The sequence below is a fragment of the Paramormyrops kingsleyae genome, chromosome 3 (assembly GCF_048594095.1).
Source record: "Paramormyrops kingsleyae isolate MSU_618 chromosome 3, PKINGS_0.4, whole genome shotgun sequence".
NCBI classification, from domain to species: domain Eukaryota; kingdom Metazoa; phylum Chordata; class Actinopteri; order Osteoglossiformes; family Mormyridae; genus Paramormyrops; species Paramormyrops kingsleyae.
The window spans coordinates 431,613-459,387 of record NC_132799.1 but is presented as its reverse complement, the minus strand read 5'-3'; the positions used below and the strand labels follow the sequence as shown (position 1 = coordinate 459,387).

The window sequence follows — 27,775 nt, the reverse complement described above, 5'->3', positions numbered from 1 at the left end:
GAGGACTCGGTCCGAGGGCGATTAACCAGCAGGCGACGACTCGGTCCGAGGGCGATTAACCAGCAGGCGACGACTCGGTCCGAGGGCGATTAAGCCACAGGCGATGACTCGATCCACCACATCTCATGACTCCAAATTTGGAGTCGTAGGTGCGGAAAAGTAGCTGCCCTGAAACACCAAGTGACAGTTGGCTGGTTCCGGACCAGGGAGCTCAAATGCTCATTAATATTCATGTCGTCACTGGTGTTGGACAGCATGTAGCTATGCTGAAATGTCCATATGTCAGCAGACTTGGCAGGGCCCACAGCTGGCAGACAGCACCTCATTTCTGGGGGGATGCGTGGAAAGAAGCCGGGCAATGTGACCTCCACTGGAGAGCATAGGAAACCTCGCACCTACTTTTTAGGGGAGGTGCTCTCCGTCTCATTAGGGTCGGGGAAACGCCACCTGATCCTGGAACAGCTGGAATGCAGAACCATTTTTCCCTGGAAATGTCATGATAAGCAATTTAAAAATTTGTTAATTATAATTATGGTACAGCTGTACTATCACTAGGCTTGTGGAACTGGAAAAGATGAAGACAGTGGGAGTGAATACAGGTTACACACTGATATTAAGTAAAGCATGAGTGAGGCAGTGGTAACACACTGAGCGTGCAGCCATTTATGGCGAGGAGGGTCTCACTTGTTTTCCGTAGCTCTGCGTGTTCAGTCACGCCTCTGATGCCCTTTTGTTCTTCCTCAGTCACTGGTTTCGTGCTGTAGTGATGGCTCTTAGTCGGTGTTTTTGATTGGAGGCCACAGCGCCACCTCTCTTTCCCTCTGGTCATTGCAGCTGTGGGGTTGACGACGTGTCCGGAGCCGGTGGTGCCTGCCAACGGGCTGAAGATGGGGGACAGATACATGGTGAACGAGGTAGTGTCATTCAGCTGCGAGCCAGGCTACGTGCTGCAGGTGGGTGTTGCCACGGGGGGAACTGCCAGTGGAGGGAGGGGGGGGTGGTTTATTGAGTGACTGAGCAGCTGAATGTCCACCCCCCCCTCCCACAGGGCCACTCCCACATCTCCTGCATGCCTGGCACGGTGCGGCGCTGGACCTACCCCTCCCCACTCTGCATCGGTAATACCTCCCGCCACTGCCCACCCCTTCCTTCCATAGGGTGCTACTGTGCCTCACTCTAATGCCCTCCCCTCCCCATTCCAGCCCAGTGTGGGGGGACCCTCCATGACCTCAGCGGCATCATTCTGAGCCCCGGCTTCCCTGGCAACTACCCCGGCAACCTGGACTGCACCTGGAGGATCCTGCTTCCGGTTGGATACGGTGAGGGGCGGGCAGAGGTGGCACCCGCACGCCGCACTGCCGCACGCCGCACACAGCACTGCCGCACGCCGCACTGCCACACTGGAGTGTCTGCAATGCCAGCCGTTTGCCATTAGCCTCTTAAGCTCCTTGGCCTCCATCTACACCCTGGCTGTGCCATTTCCCCCCCCCCCGAGTGGACCCATCTGCATCTGCCCCCATCCTCCGTGGCTCTTTCCCAGAGGTGGATAGTTCAGGTTCACAGAGTAAAAGCCCAGACAAGGACTTTCTTTCAACCAACCAGTTGAGTACTGTGTGACTGTGACTCTTTATATTCAACTTGTTGGTTGAAATAAAATCCTACTCTGCCCTTCCCGTGTGGATTCTGTACCCCAGTGTGGGATATTTGACTGGATTAGCCAGCGAATGAGGAATGAAAAGCAGAAATCCAAAGAGTCCGGGGGGGGGCTGGGGGGGGGGGGGGGGGGGGGGATGCTCTGCTGGACAGCTTGTGCTGCCCGCAATGTGGGAGGCCTTCATATTCCCTTGGGGAGAGAAAATGACCTCAGAAGAATATTCTGGATAAACACGTGTCAGATTATAGCATAGTCTGCATGTGCTATGGCCTATAAATCACCCTCTGTCTTTTAGATGAGCCATTCGGACAGACAATCGATAAAAACATCCACACTGCTGTAGTCAGAAGTGTTCATTTTAAGCTGAATCACTTATAAAAGTCTCCCAGACAATTAAAGGCCATGAATTAAGTTGGAAAAGATCTTTGTAACATCCTACTTTTCCATACACTCTGTTGCTCAAATGAGTCCAGAGAAAGGAAACCATTACTTAAGTTAACAAGATAATTGCATGCGATTAAAAAGCCTGTCTGCACACTTTCTGAAAAGCAGGTTTTTTCTGACCCCTTTCCAAAAAAAGTAAATTAAAGGCGATTTCTGTCCAAGTAACAATAAGGAACATCTTGTTTGTTCTTAGGACAAGAAAAAATGCATTAGCTATTGGCAGTAAAGGAGGTAGGTGCCCATGAAAGTGCTGATCTCAGCTTTGGGGGTGAGCATAGGGCACTGAGTGTAGGTGGCAGGGTTGATTTTTAAAAAGCCTTTGTCCTGAACATCCGTTAGAAACAGAGCCAGGTTCAGGGGTGGAATGGTCACAAGGTGCCACGCTCCTCCTGGAGTCTAAATATCCATGGGGGGGGCAGTTAAAACCTTCAGTGGGGGTGTCTGCATACTGCTTCTGGCAGATGTCCAGCTCTGTGGCCAGAATACAGTCCATCTTTTCACTGTTTCCTCTCTCGTTTCCGCTGCACTGCTGGGTACTGCCTGTAACTAGTACTTTGTTTGCTGCAACCTGCTGAGGTATGAAGTCCAACAGAAGATAACAGACTTAACCTGTAGCTGGCAGTCAGTCTGCATAACAGACCCGATGCAGACCTCCACCGGTGCTCCTTGCCACCATTCAGACCTGACAGCTGTTTGGGGCCCCTGGGGGATGGGGGGCCCCTGGTGTCCACTAGACTAAATATTAAGTAATTGTGTTCTTCATTGAGGAGATGCTGATGCAGAATGTCCTGCTAACTGAAAGCTCATGGGGGGTGACTTTTTAAGCAGAACCCTAGGAAGCACGAGGTTTCTGAGAGGCCGCCGTGGCCGTGATGTCCTGAGACGAGACACACGCTCTCTTAGGGGTCACTGGGGGATGTGAAGAGCCCATGTATCTTAGACCCCACCCCCAGCATCCGAGCTCCACTCAGGAAACCATGCTCATCCCTCATTATGTCATCTGGAGAACATCCTGCTCTCCTCATGCCGAATTCGACACAGAGGGGACGAGAACCGACATGGGTTCATCCGCCACATCCTCCCCTGCCGTGACACCCTTGTGTTCCTCTGCCCACAGGTGCTCACATCCAGTTCCTGAACTTCTCCTCGGAGGACAACCATGACTTCCTGGAGGTGCGCAATGGGCCACAGCACATGAGCTCCCTGATTGGACAGTTCAGCGGCAGCCAGCTCCCGCCCCAGCTGCTGAGTACTACCCACGAGACCGTGATCCACTTCTACACTGATCATTCAGAGAACCGGCCAGGCTTCAAGCTTCTCTATCAAGGTGAAAATGAGCTCAGCCGCTGCCTGCTGAACATCTTGACTCTCCTGACAGAGGTCCGTGTTGGATGTCCGCTGACTGACAAACATCACTCACCCTGCCGGTTTAATATGGACATATTCTGCTGGGCATGGGCTCTGTTTCACTTCTGCATCATTTTAGCAATAAACTGTATTTAATGACGTCCTCCATCTGAAGGGCCCTCAGAAAGAGGCTCCTAAGGTCCTCCACAGGAGAGACCTAGACGCAGTGCTGTGTCCCCTGGCTGAAGCCGTGCTAAAATTAGCAATTGCTCTATTAAATCAAAATACTTTAAGACAAAACAATTTCCCATAGAAAGTGAATGTATGGGAAATGGCATAATGAAGCATCACAGCAGGTTCGCGTGGCCCCCATGTGTCCTGCAGCAGCGGTGAGGAATGGTCCCTACTCTCTGACATCAGACATCAATGTCCTTCCCCCTCAGCATATGAGCTGCAGAACTGCCAGGACCCCGGCCCCTTCCCCAACGGCCACATCATCGGCGAGGCCTACAGCGCCGGCCAGTCCATCACCTTCGAATGCCTCCCCGGATACGTCCTACTTGGGCACTCGGTGCTCACCTGCCAGCATGGCACCAACAGGAAGTGGAACCACCCTTTCCCCCGCTGCGTAGGTAAGCAAGCGGAAGGGTCCAGGCGGGGCAGGAGCATGTTACGGGGGTGGGGTGCAGCTGCCCATAGAAAGGTATCCAGAAATTCAGAAAGCTTCAATTTTTTTATTTTATTTGTATACCACATACAACATTACATTGTCTCAAAGCACTTTACAGTATCCCCACCCAAAACCCCCAGTGAGCAATCCAGAGGAGACAGTGGCAAGGAAACCTCCATAGAAGGGAGAAACCTTGGGAGGGACCAGACTCAAAGGGGGAGCCCCTCCTCCAGGGGGCAGCAGAGGAAGTCAAATGAACAAGATGGCAAAGTTCTAATTTACACTGTTCCAATTTTAAGATTAGAGTCTCAAAAAACATGTTTTCCAAAACATGATGGGGGTTTACAGGCTTTCTCGGACCCTCGCTGGTCTGTCGCTTGTGTCATTGTGGGGCGATATAACCAGCCAGCATAGTCCAATAATGGAGTAACAAGCACTGCAGACCACTGTACCAATGAAAAGCCATCTGTCTGTGCATGCCGAGGTCATTAATTTGCACAGAATAAGGCACTGGGGATGTGTCTCCATCACAGTAAAGAGCCCGGTGCAGTGTGCACGCTTTAGCTGCATAGCCCTTTGATTAGTGGCTTGGGCGACGTTCATGGACGGCTTTAGTAAATCAGCATGCACCATTTTTATTAAATTTAAGCAAAATCTGTTAATCAACTCTTCCCTATTTATTCTTGGCTGGGCAGCGACCAGTGTGTTATGAGATAGTTATAATCAGCATATTCAATATGAGCTGCCAGGGCAGCCCCTTCCAGGGGACACTTGATGGTTCATAATGTTATCAGATTTGGGGAGAATTAATGAACGATCGGGCAAAATTATACAAACTGCGGATCATGGGACTGTTCAGCTGGTCAGCCTTAGTCTGGCAGCAGGGGAACGTAAAGCATATAATGGGAATGACTAGGGGGCAGAGAAGGGCCGTCTTTCTGGATCATTCTGGGTCTCCTGGGTAAATATTCATTGGTTCTGCTGGTTTCTGTCCGGATAGGTTGGCGCCAGTTGTGTCTTTGCTGTGTGAATATGAGCACACCACTCTGATCTGATCTGCCAGGCCAGAGAAAAGCGCCTCTTCGCAAATTCACCTGTGTTTTTTCATTCCTGTTTTGTTACCCTTCCAGCCCCTTGTGGCTACAATGTCACAGAACAGAATGGTACAATATACTCACCGGAGTACCCCAATGAGTATCCCAACTCCCAGGACTGCACATGGATTGTCACTGTGCCGCATGGGCACGGCATCTACATCAACTTCACGCTCCTCCAAACGGAGCCCGTCACTGACTACATTGCCGTGTGGTGAGCACTTCTCCACCCCCATACCCCAAAGACAGAAGGTTAAGGAGTTGTAGAAGGCAGGTAGTGTAGAACGTAGGGGGAGGTATAAAAGGCAGGAGGAGGTGATGAAGGTAGGGGGAGGTATAAAAGGCAGGAGGATGTGTAGAAGGTAGGGAGAGGTGTTTAAGGCACGAGGAGGTGTAGAAGGCAGAAGGATAAGTAGGGGGAGGTATAGAAGGCAGAAGGAGGTGCAGAAGGCAGCGGGAGGTGTCGAAGGCACAAGGAGGTGTAGAAAGCAGGGGGAGGTGTAAAAGGCAGGGGAAGGTGTAGAAGATGGAGAGGCGTAGGAGGCAGAAGGAGGTATACAAGGCAGGAAGAAGTGTAGAAAACTGGGGGAGGTGTAGAAGCAGAAAGAGGTGTAGGTGATGGGGAGGTGTATAGGGCAGGAGGATGTGTAGAAAGCTGGAGGAGGTGTAGAACTGCATATAAATCTCCCAGTATATTAAAGGATGAGAAGGCAATGCAGGCAGTAATCACACTATCATGGGCTGTCTGCCTGAGAAGTGTCCATTTTCACCGTCTGCAGAATAATAATTAAAGCTCACATCCGAAAGCGTACTCTGTGCTAGATTTGAGTCCATTTGACATGAAAGGTAAGTTAACACACACAGACACACTGGCACTCTAGGTGTGTGTTACAGCAGCGTGTAAACACTGCACGTGACTCCATCCCCCCCCCCCATGTCTGCCTGTCATTCAGGGACGGCCCAGAACAGCACTACCCCCAGCTAGGTGTCTTCAGTGGTAACACCGCCCTGGAGTCGGCCTACAGCTCCTACAACCAGGTGCTCATCAAGTTCCACAGCGACTTCTCTACCAGTGGCTTCTTCATCCTCAATTTCCATGGTCAGTCCGCTCCCCGTTCCCCCAGCCTCGTGCTTACGAGTGCAGAAGTGTATCATAGACTTTCAAAACACTCACAAACACTGGATGTATCCCTGAGGGGCTTGGGAATTCAGAAGATGCTCAATCATGGCCTGTCATTAACTCCCCACAAAGCTGTTGGTGTTTTTTAAGCCTGGGATAAATGTGTGAGGCATTCTTAAATTACCTGAAGGAGTGTTAGCTGTATCGCATCTTCTGCAAGCGCTGCAAGTTTCATGAGTAGGTCTGGATGGAATCGCAGGTATTGTCACCATTCAAAGTCCACCATCTCTGCATCCATCTCCCCAAAGTGCCTATTAGAAACTTCCAGTTTAGCCTATAATGACCTATAATGGTTAGGGAATTGGGTTCGATGTGTTCGGTGGGTGGGGATACCGTGCCAGTGAGCCCTCAGCTAACTGCTGGAACACCATGTAGCCTGTTGCCCGATTCATCTTCTACATTGCCAAGCTGAAAGTAATCACCCCTATCCCACATTGGCAGGCAGGGGGCAGCGGTGTGCCGTCATGCAGGCCAGAATGCACTGTCATTATAGCTGTATGTGTGGTCATCTCTGTGCCGGGCTTATGATCATAATATTAATTTTGGTAATTAAAACCAAAACCATGCTTCTGAGGTGAACATGGTTATTTGTGATGATTGAATATGCTATTTTTAAATAAACAATAAAGGTTAGTTATGGAAAATACAATTCATCATCAAGTTTGGCAGTTTTAAGAGATCAGATCTGGATTCATTTTTGAATTGTGTCTCTCAGGAGTCCAACCTTTTCTTGTGGAACTTTTAAAGGATGTTTTATTCTGTCTATCCCCCCTCCCCCCCATCAGCCTATTCCCTTAAAAAATGCCCGCCGCCTCCAGTGGTCGAAGACGCCGAATTAGTGGCAGAGGACCAGGATTACGAAATAGGTACGTGCATCAGAGGGAGGCGCTAGCAAGCTCGACAGACAGATCTTATCTGATTTGCTTTGTAGGTGAGATTTTTAAAACGGCCTGTGAGACATGATTGGAGTAAAAGTTAAAATGACGCTGCCTCAGTAGACTTGCCTTTCCATCATGTCCTGCATGGCCCGTAATCTCAGCAGAGCACAGAGTGTAGTGAGGTGTGTTATCTGACCGCATTCAACGCCTTTCAGGAGACACAGTGCAGTACCGCTGTCTGCCTGGCTTCACGCTCGTGGGGAGCAATGAACTGACCTGCAAGCTCAACTCGCACCTGCAGTTCGAGGGCCCAGCACCATCCTGTGAGGGTGAGGCTGCCAGCCCGCCACGCTGGTCAGCACTTTCCTTGTGGGGGTGAGGGAGGGGCTGTTTCAACCAGCCTCTGCCCGAAACCTAGCCAGTTCTTAAGAACGGCCCATTTTACTAATAATGACTGAAAGGTGCTAATTGTGATGCAATTTTACATTCCAGGGTTCACAAACTGTTAAGAGACATACACTCTGAGCAGATTAATTGGCAGTTCAGTACTATCTGGGTAAAATCCAGAAAGAGGAGCACTTCCAGCAGAGGAGGGGAGGTATACAGCTTCATCCATGCAGGCCTCGATTAAAGCAGAGAACAGAAATGTGCCCGAATACAGGACGCCATCCGGAGGGTGATAATGAGCCAGTGTGTGTGTGTGAGCCACAGTGATTAGCGGACTTTGCTTCGATGCAGTGATTACACCAAATGATGCGGAAAATGAGGACTGGCTTGTATGGTCTTCATACTGCGAAGTATCTTTTGGTGTTAAAATACAGTGTGTGCCTTTGGAGATACAGCACGGAGAACAGTGAGGGCTCACAATGTGGATGAGAGATTTACACACCCAACATACACTCTCATATTTAAAGCAATGCCTCTAGGATTTCTGGTAGCTCTTGTGTCTCGTTTATGGCTCCCCAGCCCAGTGCCCAGCCAATGAGGAGAGGACTGAGTCTTCAGGTGTGATCCTAAGTCCAGGATACCCCAAGAACTATCCCAATTCCCAGACCTGCTCCTGGATCATCAAAGTCAAGCCGTCTTATACCATCTCCATCTATGTTGAGATGTTCCAGAGCGAAAAGCAGTTTGATGAGCTGGAGATCTTTGATGGTAACATCCTCTGCTGCGAGACATCACTGTTTCTCCCTCTGGAAGGTTCCAGGTCTGATTGTCTTTGCCCGTCAGGTCCCTCTGGGCAGAACCCGCTGCTGGTGGCACTCAGTGGGAACCACTCCTCCCAGCTGAACTTCACGAGCAAGACCCACCAGCTGTACCTCAGGTGGTCCACCGACCACGCCACGAGCAAGCGCGGCTTCAAGATACGCTATACCGGTGTGTACCCCGCCTTGTCATGTGACTGCACTCTATAACTCATAAACAAAGGTGGTACATGTACCAACTCTCTAAAAGTCTGGGGACCTGCTGAATCCTGCATCGGGAGAGTTACCAGCCACTCTGTACCAGTTTCTGAATATTTTCAGCGCTGCCTTGCAAGACTGTTTCCATGAATCCAGATACGATGAGTGGCATGTAAAAGTGGCTGTTTCCTAACGCAGCCCATGTCAGTCCTGGGTCCGCACATGCAGGGGGCTTCTCTCATGTCTTCCTGTAATAGATGAGTCTTCCTGAGAGACTCTCCTGCGCTGAACCCACTGTCTGCCATCTTCAGGCTTTCCTGCTGCCCTCTTCCTTTCCCTTTCTTCCTCCTTCACTTCCCTTCTTTCTTTGCAGTCATATTTGTAAGCCCTGCCGGACCACGGTGTGCTTTAGTGCCCTTTAAATAATGCAGACCTCTGCAGCTCTGGCATATCACAGACCTGTGAATCGGCTCTGGGGAATAACCCTCCCATCCAGCCACAGGGACTTTTTGTTCACTTTTAAACAGATGGCTTTAGTCTTTGGACTAAACGGGGATGAATACGCCATCTTAGGTTTAAAGACCAAGTCTAATCACTCAGCAGGTGTGTCACCAGTGTCAGTTAAGTGTTGGTACTTGTCTGCTTGTGGATTAAACTCGAGATGTTCCCAAGGAGGATGCAGACCCCCTCCCCCCCTCCATTCCTCTAGGGCCCCTGATCACAGCGCGTCACGCCCCCTTTATACCACTGCGTTGCATTCACAGGCACAAGTTCAAATTGCACTCTGTAAAGTCATGTGACACCTGCTCACGCTTCCTGTTTCCTGTGCCTTGCTTCCTGTATGTTCCGTGGGGACAGCCGCGTACTGCAGCGCCGGTGCCACGCCCACAAACGGCGCCATCCTCAACAGGACGGGGGAACACACAGGCACCCAGCTGCAGTATTCCTGCGATGCCGGTTACCGGGCCGTGGGCCAGAGTAACGCCACCTGTAGGATGCTGCTCAACGGGCTCTACGGCTGGAGTGCCCCGCCCCCGCTCTGCCAAGGTAACGCTGCGCCAGGTGCTGCCGACAATGTCATGGGTTGAACGTTACTCTAAACAGCGTTGACCGCAGACCAGCCCATTCACATTATACACTGTATACTTATTTAGCAGAGACTTTACCCAAAGCAGTTTATGAAACAGAAAGGTCCAGCAGACACTGGAGCAGTCAGGGATTAAGGGCCTTGCTCAACGGCCAGACCACATCACTGTGCCGACCACAGGACTTGAACCGGCGACCTTCCATTAACGGGCACATCGCCCCAGCCTGCCAAGTCATACACAGGCTCAGTCTGTATGGATTTCTGTGTAGTAAATATGGGCATGTACAAATCCCACGCCGGGGTGCCATCACACTTAGCGAAGGTCAACCACTTGGCCGCATTTCACTGACTGAGCCTCGCTACATGTGTAAACTGCTCTTCAACGCCCCCTGGTGTGGGCCGCACTCTTCTCGCAAAGGCAACACGCTATTTACTCAGTTTTGTTTGTACAAATAATCCGTTCATTACCCCTGACTGCCGCTGAGTTGTTCTGTTTCATTGGCTGCGGTGTCCATCTCAGAGCACATTACTCACACACACATATCCATCCGTGTGAAGACATGGAACATCGTGTCTGACTGGCAGACACTGGAAATGCAGAAATAATTTAAGGCTGCACTCCCACGACTCTAAGATCCAGAGGCAGAAATCAGGACCTACGAGGTCATGAGGTCTGGATGGGCTGAGCCTGATCCCTGCCCACTCAGGGGGTTCCTTTCCAATGTATGTCCCATTAGACACAGTGTAAAACACAGGAACATTACTGAGTATTTAAAAGGGCTGTTTATTGTCCAAACCACCACTGATTAACACACCTGCCAGGAGGCGGAGTGAAAGAGAGGTCCGATCTTTACCGGGCTTTGCAGAAAGTGCCGGATCCTAACATGAATGTATTGAAAAAATTAGCATTATTAGTGAAACCTGTCCTAATGAGATGTCATTTCTGTCACCAGTGTCAGTTAAGCACTGAAGGGCCCTCTCTGAGGTTTAAGTGTGAGCCAGTGGCCCGGAGCACGCAGACCAGCCCACAGTGCTTCTGCATTTACGTCACAGCCGATATCCGACTACTTGACTGCTCCCGGGTTGCCATAAACGTGCCCCTGTGGACCATGAGAGCTTTTGCCAGATATTAAGCATTAATATTACAGCCTGTCAGTATTATTCCAAGGTTGGGGGGTGTAATGTGGTCCTGCTGGATGGTGCAGCGACTCGATTCCCAGTCCGGCCTTCCAAAGGGCCATGGAAGCAATTTCACTGAGTCTCCAAACAGGCGTGAGGTCAGGGGGCCCCAGCTGTCAGACAGCAGAGCGTTAGTCACCTGGCAGATGCTGCCAGTCAACACCCTACCTGTGGCCCTTCACACGCCGCAGCGACGGCAAACACGGCCATCCTCCTCTCCCTATGAGTGAATCCCCACAGTAATTACTTACGAATGTGTTCAACAAGAGGGGATGTAGGTAGAACATTCCGGTGCTTCTTGGTGACCTTTAAAGATGACTTCTCCACCAGGTGTCAGCTGTTTAGTTTAACATCAAATGCAGCAGCTCATCCGAGTAAGTGCCATGGATTTCCATTGTTACGGCACTGGGGACATCTTTGAATGGGCCTGAAGCTCCCCTTTGAGCACCAGAGCTGGTTAAAGTGTCGCCTGGTTGTGACGTGGCTGCTCATCTGATTAAGTGTCATGGATTTCCAGAGTCATGGCACTGGGAACCTCTTTGACTGGGCCTGGGCTTGAAGCTCCCCTTTAAGCACCAGAGCTGGTTAGAATGTCATCAGGTCGTGTCGTTATGTGAACGGCCTTCCTTGTTGAAAAAAAACAGCTTCAACAGCTGAAGTTGGTTAAGCTGGTTGACCAATTTATGGTAGTTGGACAGCTTACGGTATGTTTTCGCATGATGGTTTGAAGGTTTAGCTGGTAATACCTGCTTATGATGGTCATTCTAACTGGTTTAACTGGTCACACCAGCATGACCAGCTTGATAGGCTGACATGACTAAATAGTGACCCACTCAGCTAAACCATCAAAGACCAGCAAGAACTGCCACATGCCCATCTAAAGGTGGTGATATACTGGGCAAATTTTTGAGCAATGTTGCCCGGAAATGTTGCCAGCAGCGGGCAACCAGCTGAGACACAGAGCAGCTAATCAAGGCAACGGAGACTTGGCAACAACCAGTTAGCAAATCTAGAGTAAATGTATGGCCGAGGAGACAGACACCGACAAGATGGGCGATGAAAGTTTTGTAGCTGCCATTCTTGTTTTGGCTTCAACATCTACTTTACTTAAGCATCAGAGCTTCAAAAAATTGAATAGACTCTGGTCAAATGATAATTTGTCATCGTTGCCCTAGAATAAAAATGAAAATCTGCCTTTACGTCGCCTTGAAGAGGGAGAGTTCGGTACATGGAGCTGACATACCATGAATCTTTAACACTGTTAAAGTCCTAAATCCTACATATGTTAAAGAAGGTGGTAAAACAGGCTGATTCAAATCCTGAACTGTTACATAACTTATTTTAAAAATCAATGAACTTATTGAAAGTGAATTCATGAGGCACAGTAGTGTTCAAAATGAGTGACATTTTGTAATTTACAAAGTTACTGTGTATTCAAATTTGAAGTTATCCTACCATGAAAGGAAGAGAAACATTTCAATAATGGCCGCATTTCAATAATACCTTAGTGAACAACATCCCACATCACAAAACAAAGGTTGTAGCTCCCTGGTTGGTGTAAGCACAATCCAGACACATGCCCTTGTTTATAGGAGTCAAAGTGACCATTTTTCCGTGTTTTTTGAGCCAGTAACGACCGTCGGATTACCGTGTCATTATCACATGAATAGTGTTATTTGCAAGTGGACGGGCGAGTGGATTAGCGCTGCTTCCTGACTCATTCACTCTTGTTCTTTTTATTTCCCTCAACAAAGGCTCTAAAAATATATTTAGTTAGTACCTAAATATATTTGGGAGTGTTTTATGTTTCTAGGACAAAACTAATTTGTAAAACAGTTTGAAAAGATTTCAGTTGTATCTGGTTTGCGGCATTGCCAACATCATAGGGTTAAAAAATATTATGTCTAAATTATAGCCTGAACACATAAAATTGGACGTCCTTTGGCATTTTAAAGATTAAATGAGATAGATTCCCTGTTTTGGGTTTACACATGACAACTTCCATCCATCCATCCATCTATTTTCTGAAATCACTTATCCTAGAGCATGTGGGCACAAAGCAGGGAACAACTCAGGATGGTGTGCCAACCCATCACAGGGCACATTCACACAGACACACACACCTACAGGCAAGTTGGTAACAAATTAGCCTCAGCATGTTTTGGGGCTGTGGGGGGTAACCGGAGAACTTGGAGGAAACCCCACGATGACACGGGAAGAACATGCAAACTCCACACACATGGAGCCCAGGTCAGGTGTCAGGCGACAGTACTTCACCACCATGCCGCCCACATGACAACTTACTGGGATGAAATAATATAAGGACATGCTAAATGCTCCACTTTCGCTGTGAGACCGCCATTTTTGTTGAATTTTTCCGAAGCTTCAAATCTGTCACATGCTAGTATTCTGATCGGAAGATCTCAGAAAATTGTCCACAGAGATCACAATTGTCCAGATGGAAACTTGTTGCCCATTCTAATTGGGAAAGTGCCTGAACAGCATTGCTGAAAAAGTCACCATCTTCTTAAGACCATCTTTGACATCTTAGATTTCTTTCCCTCTCAGCTAAACCCAGCTAAATCCAGCCATTAGTATAAGTTGGTTGTTTCAGCAGTGATTTGTCTTTTAATTAATTAAATTACTGGCTTGACTGTCATTTGTGACTAATCTGGACCTTAAATTTCACAAAAATTACAGACCTCTGGTGGATCTTCCATAGAAATTCACAAAATATGGGATAAGAAAGAGTAGAACTACAGCTTACAGTACAACACCACAACATAGCATACCACTGTAATGCAGAGTGACACAGTGTAATGTAGTGTAATGCAGTGTGACTGTGTAACAGTGTAACACTATGTAATGTATCATAATGGAGTGTAACACAGTCTAACAGTCTAATATATAATGTAACAGTGTAATGCAATGTAACACAGGATAATAGCTTAAGGCAGTTTAATGTAGTGTGACACAGCACAATGTGGTGTAATGTGGCATAACAGTGTAATGCAGTGTTGCACAATGTAACAGCCTAACATGATGTAATACAGTGTAAAACAGAGTAACGCAAAATAACACAGCATAAAGCAGAGTAAAAGTGTAACGAAGCATAATGCAGTGTAACATGGTGTAATACAGTGCAACAGTGTGGCATCATAATTTAGTGTAACAGAGTAACATGGTGTAACACAGTATAACTGCATAGCATAACACAACTTAACTCAGTGTAATGCGGAGTAACACAGCATACCAAGGTGGATAGTTCAGGTTCAGAAAATAAAAATCCAGACCAAGATTTTGTTGCAACCCACCAGTTGAGTATTCTGTGACTATGACTCTTTATACTCAACTGTTAGTTGAAACAAAATCTTGGTCTGGATTTTTATTCTCTGAACCTGAACTACCCACCTCTGACAGTTTAACGCACTACACGCTCACCTTGCCTGACTGAAGCCACTTCATCCCTGCAGCCATCTCATGTGGCGTTCCCGACGTTCCGAGGAATGGGTCATTTCGTGGCTTCCAGTACACGGTGGGCAACAGCGTGCAGTATGAGTGCAACAATGGCTACCGGATGGAGGACGGCCAATTCCCCACGGCTGAGTGCCAGGAGGATGGCATGTGGAGCAGCCGTGGGCACCTGCCACAATGCACACGTAAGCCCCCCTGCCCTGCAGTCTTTACGTGGGATTTGAGTTTGTGGGGTCCCTTTTGTCGCCCTCATGAGCATTCGAGGCTAAATGATCATGATGGTTAACGTGTGTTAAGATACAGATACAGTAAATGTAAAGATATAACTAAAGAAACCCAAATATCTAACCATACAGCAGCTTTCGGTGAGTCTCCCGGACATGAGCAGGTTAACAGTGATGGGATTACTGCTTAGGACTGGTCTGAACCCACCCATAAGGTCAGAGATCAGAGGGTGGCTAACACAAACTTTCCTCGCAGCGGTACGGTGCCCCGACATCGAGACAGTTCTCCTGGAGAACATGGTGTGGCGCTTGATTTCCGGGGCCCCTGGCGAGTTCGGCGCCCAGGTCATGCTCAGCTGCTCCCCCGGCTTCTACTTGGAAGGCCAGCGTATCCTCCGCTGTCTGGCCAATGGCTCCTGGAGTGGCCTAGAGGAGAGGTCCACCTGCAGGAGTAAGACAGCTGCCCACCTTTGCCATCCCTCCATCTCTCATACCTCCATTTCTCCTCCCTCCATCACCCATCTCCACATCTGATGGAATGTGAACATGGAGGGTGAAACTGCAAATACTTAACAGCCTGATAACATGCAGATGATTACTTACTGGTCAGGGTTACTGACCAAAGGTGAAGAGAGCAGGAGGCAGTTGTGGCTCACCCAGAATGCCGACCTTCCACAGTAGGGTGGAGCAGGCTGGCTGTCGTCACGGTGACAGGACAGGGCCGCCCCTTGCAGCTTCCACACCCCAAACAAACAAACAGGCCCCGAGTCTCCTGTCGGCTGATTGATGAGCCGGCCTCAACACCCCCAGCCCGGCCCCCTTGCTGTATGAGGAATATATTTGCCCCCCCATCCTCGCCATTCGTCCTTGTTCACTGCCTGCATTTCATCAAAATGGCTGCTGACAGCTCCATCCCCACCAGATCTTGTGAGGGGTGGCTGATCATACCTGCCGCCCTACTGGATCAAACTAGAGTGAATACTGTGGTCCATTCTCAGCTACTGTACCACAACCTGACCGTCTTCGGTTATGGTTTGTTTGCACACAGGTTAGGCAAACACTGTAATAAAATTAGAAGCTCTCTCCCCTTAATGATCGAATCAGGGACATCACTCTAATCGCTTTTTGTGTCCACAGTGTGTCTGAATGTCCTCCGGGGGTCCCACTGCCGTTTGCTGCGTCACTGACAGTCATCACCTTTTGCATCCTTCTTTCCCCCTCAGTCATCTCCTGCGGTGACCTGCCCTCACCGCCAAATGGCAACAAGATCGGCACACTGAACACGTTTGGTGCCACGGCCATCTTCACGTGCAACACGGGCTATACACTGGCCGGCTCGCATGTGCGTGAATGTAGCGAGAACGGCCTATGGAGCGGCGTGGAGACCAAGTGCCTTGGTAAGCCGTGCTAAAACCCGCCAGTGTTCTGCCCTGTCTTGCTCTCACTGTACTCCCAGAAAGATGACTTTCTTCTCTTCCTTCCAATGATGGGTGAAGCTGGTGGAGCAGGTTTCCAGTCTGCCATCACGGTTCAGCAGAGTGAATGTTTCATCAGTAAAAAGCCACCCCAAAGTGGCAAAGTGTTCGCGTTTAATAAGTCACTGTTAACTTTAAAGATTCTAGATAAAAGGCCTGACAGGACTTCTCCTCAAAGGAGGATCTTCCCCTCTTTGTCTAACTGACGTCACTAGAAGAGCTTCACCATGCTGAAATCCCGCTAATCGATGCATTTCTCATACAAGCCAAAGCTGGTTGTGTCTCGGAGCCAATATGGGGCACTGGCATTTAGTGCCATTTAGGATGAGAATTGCCTTCTTTATCTGGACTGCGTTTATGTTTGTTACCCTGACAAGTGTGGAAGCAGAAGAAATAGCATTACGTTTAATTGTGGGAGATCTGAAGGCCGTCGTCAGCAGATATGACATTTCGCCCCCCTTTCCTCCTCAGCCGGCCACTGCGGGACCCCGGACCCCATCACCAACGGCCACATCAGTGGCGACGGCTTCAGCTACCGGGACACCGTCGTCTACCAGTGCAACCTGGGCTTCCGGCTCATTGGCACATCCGTCCGCATCTGCCAGCAGGACCATCGCTGGTCGGGGACCGCGCCCGTCTGCGTGCGTAAGTGCGGCCCACCGCTGCCGCACCCACGGGGTCCCCGGGGCACTCTTTAGCCACTCGTTCTCATGCATCTCTCCCCCTGCAGCCATCACATGTGGTCACCCCGGCAACCCTGCAAACGGCCGGACACACGGCTCTGAGTTCAACCTGAACGACTTGGTGAACTTCACATGTAATGTGGGATATACGCTCTACGGCGCCGCTAAGGCGCAGTGCCGCGTCACGGGCCACTGGAGCAGCCCCCTCCCAGCCTGCAGGGGTATGAGCATAACATCCGCCAAACCTGTGCCTCTCACGCAACCCCTGGATGCGGGACTCTGTATGCTCCTGCCATCTTCTCCACATTTTGACATGTAGGTTTGAAACTCAGATGGGTGCAACAACGCTTTACAATATGGCCACATTTTATAATCAGTGTGTCCATGTGGTAGGAAATTTATAGCATTATTTTATTATTAAACATCCTACCATGCTGTAATTTTCTGCCCCCTATCATGGTGGTCTGGACGCTCAGTACAGTAGCAGTGAGTTTTCCAGATTCTTCTCTATCGAGCTGCTATTGACGCTTCTCCACCACTTGTAAACTGGCTCAGACGGAAGGACTAACCTCTGGCCATCACAGGCGTTCTATCCTACAGACTCTCAGTCCTTGGTAGCATGATCCTGCAACCCCAATGGGGACCTGTTTGAGTTCTGATGTTCCAGTTATATCTACGTAATAAGGCAATAAGAGTTTACGTGGTGCTGCTTGCCTCACGACGAGTTTACGTGATGCTGCTTGCCTCACGACGAGTTTACGTGGTGCTGCCTGCCTCACTACGAGTTTACGTGGTGCTGCCTGCCTCACGACGAGTTTACGTGGTGTTGCCTGCCTCACGACGAGTTTATGTGGTGCTGCTCAGTGGTAGTGTCATGGTAGACTTTAGTAAGTGAGGGGGAAATTAAAGTCAGCCATTCCTAGCCACCAGTCATCTCCAAGGGTACACATTGCCGCAGCCAACCGAACCACAGTGGCCAAATATCAATGGTTTGCCAGGAGCAGGTGCTGCTTGTTATTCGGTTTCCTGCTCCATCCCTCATTCCACGTTACCTGGGTTGTTTAATTGTGTGCCAGGGCTCTAGCAGCTGGCGTAGGGGGCAGGCAATCTGTCTCTGATGCCCCGGTATGAGTCCTGGTCTGTTCTGTCGAAGGGCAGTGAGGGAATGGTGAGATTCCACAGGACAGAATCCTGGGGCTCCTCACGACTCCGTCTGTCTACAGGCAACAGGGGATGCGTGCCACCAGCGGGGGCGTTGTGTTAGGGCTGTTAGGTGTCCTTGTTGATCCAGAAGCATCTGGAGGAGTGTGGAGGCAAGAATCTGTATACTTATTCCTGCCATGCCGATCAATCATTCAGAATTTCATCGGGGATTCCCCCTGAGAGCACCCCCATGGTTCCTGTCAGACACAAAGCATGTAGCCGGTTTTATCTTGTAGTGGTGAACTGCTCGGAACCGGGCTTCATGGAGAACGCCATCCGTCAGTCGCAGCAGCGCTACCAGGATGCCTTCAGCTACCCCAGCAGCGTGATGTTCCAGTGCAAACGCGGCTTCCACCTCCTGGGGTCTGCGGTGCTCAGCTGTCAAGCTACCGGCCTGTGGGACCGCTCGCTGCCCAAATGCCTCCGTGAGTGACACGCCGTCCTGTCCGAATCCGTCGCCGTTTTAGCATTGGAAACGGCAAGTCACAGAATGATTGCAGTAGGAGCTGCGAGAGAAAGATAATCCCATTTCAAAGACACATCCTTTTTTGGGAATCTGTAAAACTGTTGTGTTCACAAATTCCTGCTTGCCGTGTTTATTTTTTTGTTCATAAGGACATTAAAGTCACTGCAAAAGGATCTGACAAATGTTTTCGCAAAAAATGACTCTGATATTGGCAATAAAAGGAAGAGCTGACCTCTCATCGACCTTGAGAAGTCCTGCCGGTCATTTTCAGAGTGGAAGGAGGACTAGAGGCTGTAATTGCCTAAATATCTCTCTGCCCTCCAGCCATTTCCTGTGGGGATCCTGGAACACCTCCCAATGCCATCATATCAGGGAAGAGCTTCACCAATGGAGCTGTGGTCTACTACTCGTGTGGGCAGGGCCGAGCACTGATCGGGAACGGCACTCGGCAGTGCCAGGAGGATGGGCGCTGGAGCGGCTCGCTGCCTTACTGCTCAGGTAACTTACAGGCCAGAACCAAGTACAAATAAAAACTGCACCGCTCACGTGGTCTACTGCTAATTCGATGGCCTCGACTGGAAGCACGACTTCAGATTTCAATCCGAGAGGGTTAGCATTTCACGCTCAGTGATTGGGCAATTCGCCGAAGCCCTGCTGCTGTACTGGGGTGTGTTTCCCAAAACATTATTAACGCTACGACATTTGTACATTCTACCTTAAGTTGTCTCTTGACGCACTGACGTTTTTCCCGAAACGTTCTTAGGTTAGTATATCTTCCGTGAAATGTTCTTTCGTAAGGTTCGTCTGAGCCTCTCTTAGCTGTCTCTTCTCGCATACTGTTCATTTAAAACAAGACTAACATCGTTAAGGGTGCAGTTTCACAACCAAATATCACTTAACTAAAAAATAAATGATCCATATAATAAAATGATTTTATCTGATACATGACTACAATCTTCATTAGGTTTCGTCCTGAATGCGCAGGGAATTCCCCTATTTCCGACACCCCTGGAATGCACATACCTCTCTAAATGTGCTAAAGTCACAGTATATCAATGTTTAGTTCATGAGGTTGATGAGTTGACACTGCAGATTAGTTTAAATATTTGTCTAATATATTTTCCCAAAAAATGTACCCTGGAATGGTCAATACTGTAGTCAATACTGAAGCACATAGGACTTTCAATTCAGTTCAATTCAAATAACTGTATTTGTCCACAAGGGACTTTTCTTTTAGCTATTGTGCCATTGTTCGTCGTTATATGAATGACATGGACACATTGGTGTTTTGTAGAACAAATTAAAATAAAATGTTGATACTACAATCAGGAGCAGTGGGTTTGTGTAGCTGATCTTAATAGTGATATTCTGCACCCATTGTGAGGTGGTGTTCTGTAGCTGTGGGGCATTATTTGAGAGAGGTGCTACCATACAGCTGAATAAGGGCTTTTTGTGCTGTGTCGCTTATGCAGAAACACTCTGAAAGATCCTGTTAAACTGTTTGAATGAAGTGAGGCACTGTTACCTCCCATCTCCAGGGTTGAGATGCCTTTTGTTTTTGTTTTTCCCTCAGGCACCAGCCCTGGCATCTGCGGCGATCCTGGTGTGCCCCCCCATGGCTCACGGCTAGGGGAGGAATTCCGGCTGAAGAACCTACTGCGGTTTACCTGTGAGGCTGGCTACACCCTTGTCGGCTCGGCCGAGCGGACCTGCCTGCTCAATGGATCCTGGAGTGGGACACAGCCCATGTGTGAAGGTAAGGAGCCCCTCCTGCTCGGGACATACCCCAATCCCCAGGACTGACATCAAACTCCAGAACAGACCCCTAACCCCAAAACCCAGGACAGATCCCAAACCTCCGGACAGACCCCAATCCCAGAGACGGACCCCAAACCCCAGGATGCCCTCTGCTCTCTTAACCCCTGGATGGACCCAGAACCCCAATCCCAGAGACGGACCCCAAACCCTGGGATGCCCCCCACTCTCTTAACCCCTGGATGGACCCTGAACCCCAAACCCCGGGATGGGCTCCAAACCTTGGGACAGACCCCAAACCCCAGAACAGACCCCAAACCCCAGAATACCCCCACTCTCTTAACCCCTGGACAGACCCCGAACTCCAATCCCTGGGACAGACCCCTAATCCAGGCTGGATGAATAAGGAGCCTAAGGCTGCTTTTGATGGGACGATAAGCACCCCATTTTTAGTATTTATCTAAACATTTCAAATTGAAAAATGTGGAGGTGATGCATGGCAGGTTAGGCCTCTGTGCCTGTTATCAGAAGGTCACTGGTTCAAATCTCAGGGTAGTGTCACTTGGATCCTTAACCTGTAATTGCTTCATGGACTGACCTTGGGGCTTGACCCTCGGGGCTAGACCCTACTCTCTCAGCTGCATGTTGTCTGCTAAATAAATAAATGTAAATGTATTGTGCTAGATTATTATTATATAGTGAATCTTAATAAGGTGTTTTCAGCAGAATATTCAAATATTCAGAGAATATTTGCTGTCAGATATGGGGACACACTATGCTTATATATATTTCTTGCTGGAAACAACAAACGTGTGCATCACGTTCCCATGTGGAACAGAACTTTTATGCGATTTCAGAAATGAGGCCATCAGCCACCGCTTGGGGACCTGGGCAGGATTTCCTCGCTTCAGCATCTCTGCAGCTTCTGCCTGTTTTTGTTTTATTTTTGAATTTGATGAATGAGGATTTCTCTCCCTATTCTTATGCGGTTTCTTTCCCGCTATTCCTGACTCTCTGACACAGACGGACCTGTGTTGTGCCTGGGCTGGAGTGACATGCTCCGCTGAGACCCAGTGTCCTGTGAGGGAGGAGGTGCCCAGTGGGGGAAGTAGTGCCGGGCAGGGGAGGAGGTGCTGGGTGTGGGAGGAGGTGCCAGGTGAGGGAGGCGGTCCCGGGGGGGAGGGGGTTGGGTTGGAAGATGCCACGCAGGAGCTGCTGCACCTGCAAATGAAACTGAGTAAATGGACGGACCCTCCCCAGACGAGATGAATGAAATCAGCCAGAGCAGTCAGATGAATCAAACTCCTCTTCGGCAAGCCAAACATCCAGCATGCATCTTAATGAGGAGGAAGCTCTCCCTCTAGTGGATGAAAGAAGCGTCTTATAATGGTGCTTGTGATTCTGATTCCTGTCTCTCTTCTGCCTGACACGGGGTCCCTGATTACCACATTACTCTTTGTTTGCCTTTTTGCCATCCTCCCACTGGATGTTTCCAGTCAAGCTGGTAGGGTACGGACTTTACTAACAGAGATGCAGCTTTTGAGGTAGATGGGCTAAATTAGAGGAGGGACACTGAGTACTTTGTGCTAATTTGTGTCCAGAGAAAACCAGCGCCATCTGCAGGCGGATCCATGTTCTGCATATCTGAAACTTCTGCTGGTATTTGCCAGAAGTTTCTGGCCTTTCTGTGAACCAATCAGATCATGACTAATCCTCAGATGCTTGAAGCTGATGAAATCGCAGGAGGGATGCATGCAGAAGGGCCAATGCATATCAGGCAGCCTTTGGATTTTCCATGGATATGGATCCATTACTGCCTCCTCGCTTCACTCCAGCATCTCCTCCCTGTTTCGTTTTTTCTCCATCCCACTAAAACCCACAGGATGATTAATCACAGTTAAATTCTTAACAGTGTAACAGTAAATGTCAGGTGTGACCTCACAAGCAACTATATATATAACGTCGTTCTAGATATTTCTCCAGGGGGAATTATCTGATTTCCCATATCAGGCCCATGGAATATATTTACTAGTTAAAAAATTCAATAAAATCCAGTTTGGGGTATATGAGAGAGAAACTGCTCCTGAGACCAATAAGGGAGAGTGCAATCAGGCACCAGTGACACAGGAAAGGCAGAGTCGGTGGATGGGTTCTGTTTGCGGATGGGTTCCATTAGTGGATTGGTTCAGGATGGGTTCAGTTGGCGGATGGGTTTGGGATGGGTTCTATTAACAGATGGATTGGGTTCCATTAGTGGATTGGTTCAGGATGGGTTCAGTTGGCGGATGGGTTTGGGATGGGTTCTATTAACAGATGGATTGGGTTCCATTAGTGGATTGGTTCAGGATGGGTTCAGTTGGCGGATGGGTTTGGGAAGGGTTCTATTAACAGATGGATTGGGTTCCATTAGTGGATTGGTTCAGGATGGGTTCAGTTGGCGGATGGGTTTGGGATGGGTTCTATTAACAGATGGATTGGGTTCCATTAGTGGATTGGTTCAGGATGAGTTTGGTTAGTAGACAGGTTCGGGATGGGTTCTGTTAGTGGATGGGTTCAGGATCCGCATTCCCCTCCCCCATACCCCCACCCTGGGCATGTCTCCTTCATGATGCCACTGAATATGATAACGATCATAACGCCCTGTGTTTTATTTGACTATTTTTCCCAGCTGTGCTGTTCTGCTGTTATTCTCCCTGTACACACCACACGCCTGCACACTTATGAATTATGCATGTGTATTAGCTGTTTGTCCACAGCAGCCTTGTAAAGAAATATATCACTTCATTAAAAACATACCCTCCCTTTGCAATAAAGGCTCTGCGGAGAACCTTAACACCTCCACGGACAAGGGTTTGAATCATATGACCTATGCTGCTTGTGACAGGCTCCAGGCACTCCCACAACCCTGACCTGGATGGATGGATGGATGGATGGATGGCGTACATCAAGCAGATAGTTGCATTCAGTATATCCAAACTCATAGGCTCCACACCCCATGTTGTGCAGCATTCATTCATCACTCTCATCAAGCTGGAAATGCTCTCCTCTGGCCATTTTGCTGGGTTCCTTTGTATCAAATTGTATACCAAAATAAATCATTGTCTTTATGGTCCCAGCCATCAATTTATTAATTTTATAATGGCATTTAAAAAATTAGTCTAATTGCTGGCAACGTTCAAGGGCCCTCACTGAAACGAGATTGAGGTGATGCTTAATTAACTTTAAGAATGCACGGGTCGCCATCAGTTCGCCTTCGTTGCATCATCATTAAGCACCAGTCACCTGCAGCATGAACTTGCAGTTTTTTTAATCAGCATCACTATTGTAGGGAGTGAACCCAAAAAAAAGGGAAAATGCCAGGCAATTTCATCTGCCGTCACTAGCAAAGAAAAAAGTGAAATGAATTGCATTAATTTGTCGCAGCTGCGTATTTGCGGCAGGAGGGGATTGCTGAGAAAGGCTTCCATGTACGCCAAGCGCGGCCCTCGATTAGCATTATGAATCTGCACCTTGCCATTCTGAGTGTGTAACCAGTTTCTTTCCTTGCAGCTGTTTTGTGTTTTTCTGGGCACAGCTCTGTCACATCAGTGCGACAGATGCTGCGGAGAATCGTAGCTTACTGAAATATTTAGGGAATAATGAGTGTTTACGTGAAAATCAGCCATCCCGGCCAATTCTGACCCCCTCGGAGATCTCCTGCAGGATGTCTCTCATTGAACCTTCTTGGGAATCTCTACTGGGCCGTCGGTGTTTGTGAGGGAAGTTCTCGCAAAACCCTTTAAAAATGGCAGGACTGATGGCACAAACACTTCAAGAAAATCCCCTTTTTCCTCCCAATGGAGAATGTGTCCATTTTTATGTCGCCAGTATCGCCAGTATGCAATGACCAATAAAGCATTTATGAATATATAATAAAATACTTACATCACATGACATAAATTGCAAGCTATCAATCTCATGCTAGCTTGTATTAAGCAAAGAAAATGGAAACTGGTTTTCAGGGAAGCTTACAGCACCCATTTTTGGCTATCTGAATTGTGATTGGCTGCCTGTGATCCTCCCCCCCAGCCGTATCATGTGGAAACCCGGGAACACCGGCCTTCGGGAAGATTGTCCTCAGCGATGGCATCCTCTTCTCTAGCTCGGTGACATACGCCTGCTGGGAGGGCTACAGGACCACTGGCTTGACCACCCGCCACTGCACTGCCAACGGCACCTGGACTGGCTCCCCCCCAGACTGCACTGGTGAGAATGGCCCAGCCTAGCCTGTGGCAGGGTGTCACCAGGATGATGTCTACAGAAGGCTCTGGTAGATATGTGTGAAACAAGAGTGGAACATACAAGCTGGACCTCAGCATTACCGCTCTTCTAACTGAAGCCTATCCTGGGGTAAAACAGATCTACTATACTAGGCATGGAATATCTATGTGAACTGTGAGGCTATATGATTGGTAGAGTAACTGAAATTGATAATTTGGGTCTTACCAGGCGTCCTCTATGCATGTAATGGCAGGGACCATTTGCTAAATGATGCTAAGCGCTAAAACCGGGGTTTGGCATCTGGGTTGCAGTGATCAGCTGTAGCGATCCCGGCAGCATTGCCAATGGCTTCTACATTGGCAACGAGTTCACCTTCAACAAGACAGTGCAGTACCACTGCAACCCGGGGTTCCTGTTGGAGCACGATGGGCCCCCTAGCCTGCGGTGCACCCAGGACGGCAGCTGGAACCAGAGTCGGCCCAGCTGCAGGGGTGAGCGCGTCTCCTCCCGGGCGGGTTGGGCGCCAGTGCGGCAGCGGCGTAAAAGGCCAGAGCCATCACCGAGTCTGGCCGATTTTGGCATGAATAAATGATCTTTAAAAAAGTGAAGCATCAGCAGTGTGGAGGGTGGACCGAAGCTGTAGAGCGGAGATTAGGGGGGTGACACTAACAATTATCACACGTAAATATACACACATATGCTCCCGTTGTACATGAGGTGTTGATGATGTGCTGTAAGTACACACCATCAACAAGGCGCTTGTATTCTCACTGATTGGTGCTGATTTATGTAGACATGTCACGTCACGTAGCAGGAAATGGTTTTTACTTGAACGTGCAGACAATGTAACATGAATGCCCGTATGTGATTAATGAGGGTGAGATACGCTCTAATCACCTATAAATCATGTAAATCCCAAACAAGATAAACAGAGATTCTGTTTCCATGGTGATTGACAGCAGAACCAATCACCTACCTCTGATCTCTGCAGGGTCCGTTCTCGTGTGATATTTTCCTCCTTACCCCCCCCCCCCCCTACAGAGGTGACTTCTGCAGCTGACTAGTCTGTCCTGTCCCCCCCGCCAGCAATTGTCTGCAGCCAGCCCCCAGCCATCTCCCATGGGCAGGTGGAGGGCTCTGAGCTTCACTGGGGCTCCAGCAAGGCCTACAGCTGCTTGGAGGGCTACCAGCTGTCTGCACCTGGCATCCTCACATGCGAGGGCAATGGCAGCTGGCGCGGTGACGTCCCCCAGTGCCTGCGTGAGTACCCCACCCCTCGCTCTTACATTTAGGTAGATGGCTATCCCCCTAAGGAGCATCGGCATCCACCGGAGGCAGGGTTCCCCTTCCCTGTGAGCAGAGAGGTCGTTGAGTCTATCTAAGCGTGATGTTAGAAGTCTTCCTTCCAAATTGAAAAGCCAGGCCTGGCTGGGTCCACGAAAATCACTCCAAACAGCTGGCAGTGTCACTGAAGTGATCCGTCAGGAGTGCACAGGGGTGCTGTGGCGAGCCTCTGACGTCATACCCGGGGAGATCCTACCATGCTAGGTCCCATCACGCATTTGGGGACCTCCCAGCTACCTAACACATGACGCATTCTCTGATTCGCTGTCAGCTGAAGGGGGTGGGGATTTAAAAAGTGTCCTCATTAAAATGAATAAGATAAGCGAGGGGTCGGCTTGCTGTTCTCAAACTGAACATGACATCCATTGTGGTCCTGATTAAATTAAAGAAAGATCTTCTCCGTCATTACACTGTATGCTTCAAGCATTTTTAAGGCAAATATTTAGATAAGATTTAATTATAGACAATTAGTTAATTAAAAGTTAATTTTCAAGACACTGGAATTGCTCTACTGTTGTGGCAGCAAACGCAGTTCAGAATTATGACGTCACACGTTACAAGGTCCAGTCAGGTGTATATGTATGTGATGATCCATGCTCCGGGGTGGCTTTGGTGCATCACAGCTTTTCGGGCAGTTCTGTGGAGAGCCGCCATCCCTCCGACATTGCGATCTTTCCTGAGCAGCTGTGCTGTGTGGAGACCCCGGCTCACCAGCGGAGGGTCATGCCGAGGGGAGGCAGTTCACCTACGGCTCGGAGGTCACCTTCCACTGCCGCCCTCCCTACCTGCTGGTTGGCTCCCCCAGGCGAACGTGTCAATCCGACGGGACCTGGAGCGGCGTCCAGCCCTCCTGCATAGGCAAGTCTGCTCTCGGCAAAGCCCCATTTCAGGCAACTCATAAATAAAGCCCCCCTTCCCTGATAGTGGATTCCATTGAAGAAAGACTGGAGCCTCTGCTCTTTGGGAGAATCCATGAGGGATGTTGGGTGTGCAAAGCGGAGTGAGCTCTTCGTACCCTTAAAGGCTGTACGTAACACCCTGCACTCCGCTTCCTCAGATCCCGCATACAACGTCTGCAGAGACCCAGGAACACCAGCTTTTGGGATTCCTATCCAGGCCCACGGATTCGAGGTAGATGTTAAAATTCAAGCCGTGATTTGAGTGTAACACTTGAACCTCCATTTTGCACGCTGTTGGACATCAATCCCTATTAACTGCCAAGCAAAGACGTGAAACAGTGCATGTAGCCCTGTTCATGTTCCATTAGTGTTAATAATAGCAGTGAATCTCAACCAGGTGAGACAAAGGGCAACTCATCTGGATCTGGAGAACCACAAAAAGTTGCTCACTACCGATAAAGGTTTCAAATAGAAATTTGTTGCCCAATATCAATAGAAAGTTGCAACATTGCCCGGCAACAGCCCAAACCAAAAAGTTGTGATGTTCTTTATAGAGTGGGTACTCTTTCGGGACAATCAGAAAAGCTTTTTATAAAATGTTGTATAGATGTTTGGTTTCGAAATAGTTTTTACAATGATTTTTACGTATTTATTTCAGTGAAATTACGTGTATTGTGTCCTGTATTGAATTAGGGACGTTGATATTCATCAAAGAATTTGCTTTTTATCATCGCAGCTGAAACAATTTTAAAAAATGTACGTTTTTCTTTTAAATTAATTGTATTAACGCACTCAAATATTACATAAAACCCACTGCAATAAACACAAAGCAAAACAATGCACACAGCCACTACTCACAGTTCATACACGTCTTTGGTAGCTTTTGTGAACAACTCCCGCACACATACCGACGGCTTTTTACACAGGTGCCTTTAATTTTATTTTGAGTACATTTGCCAACTTTGCACTGAGTTGTTTTCCCCAGCGGTAGATGAAGAATACAAAGCGAAACTCAACATACCATGTAGACATATATGTATTATGGGTTTTTTTGGG

At 48.7% G+C, this 27,775-nt stretch overlaps 1 protein-coding gene across 3 annotated transcripts in view; it reads left to right on the top strand.

Annotated features, from left to right (window-relative positions):
* Positions 1 to 27,775, top strand: part of csmd1a (CUB and Sushi multiple domains 1a) — a 332,617-nt gene that overhangs the window by 292,394 nt on the left and 12,448 nt on the right. For all 3 annotated transcript variants that reach the window (XM_023829137.2, XM_072709329.1, XM_072709330.1), the window contains 25 exons: positions 835 to 953; positions 1,049 to 1,118; positions 1,203 to 1,319; positions 3,216 to 3,425; positions 3,889 to 4,077; positions 5,246 to 5,423; positions 6,163 to 6,308; positions 7,175 to 7,255; positions 7,483 to 7,596; positions 8,234 to 8,422; positions 8,498 to 8,644; positions 9,529 to 9,717; positions 14,410 to 14,595; positions 14,891 to 15,085; positions 15,858 to 16,031; positions 16,581 to 16,754; positions 16,840 to 17,013; positions 18,232 to 18,420; positions 18,786 to 18,959; positions 20,035 to 20,217; positions 24,285 to 24,461; positions 24,788 to 24,967; positions 25,563 to 25,736; positions 26,505 to 26,678; positions 26,878 to 26,951. In XM_023829137.2, coding sequence (XP_023684905.2) covers positions 835 to 953; positions 1,049 to 1,118; positions 1,203 to 1,319; positions 3,216 to 3,425; positions 3,889 to 4,077; positions 5,246 to 5,423; positions 6,163 to 6,308; positions 7,175 to 7,255; positions 7,483 to 7,596; positions 8,234 to 8,422; positions 8,498 to 8,644; positions 9,529 to 9,717; positions 14,410 to 14,595; positions 14,891 to 15,085; positions 15,858 to 16,031; positions 16,581 to 16,754; positions 16,840 to 17,013; positions 18,232 to 18,420; positions 18,786 to 18,959; positions 20,035 to 20,217; positions 24,285 to 24,461; positions 24,788 to 24,967; positions 25,563 to 25,736; positions 26,505 to 26,678; positions 26,878 to 26,951 — 3,977 coding nt within the window. The remainder of the gene's footprint in view (positions 1 to 834; positions 954 to 1,048; positions 1,119 to 1,202; positions 1,320 to 3,215; positions 3,426 to 3,888; positions 4,078 to 5,245; positions 5,424 to 6,162; positions 6,309 to 7,174; positions 7,256 to 7,482; positions 7,597 to 8,233; positions 8,423 to 8,497; positions 8,645 to 9,528; positions 9,718 to 14,409; positions 14,596 to 14,890; positions 15,086 to 15,857; positions 16,032 to 16,580; positions 16,755 to 16,839; positions 17,014 to 18,231; positions 18,421 to 18,785; positions 18,960 to 20,034; positions 20,218 to 24,284; positions 24,462 to 24,787; positions 24,968 to 25,562; positions 25,737 to 26,504; positions 26,679 to 26,877; positions 26,952 to 27,775) is intronic.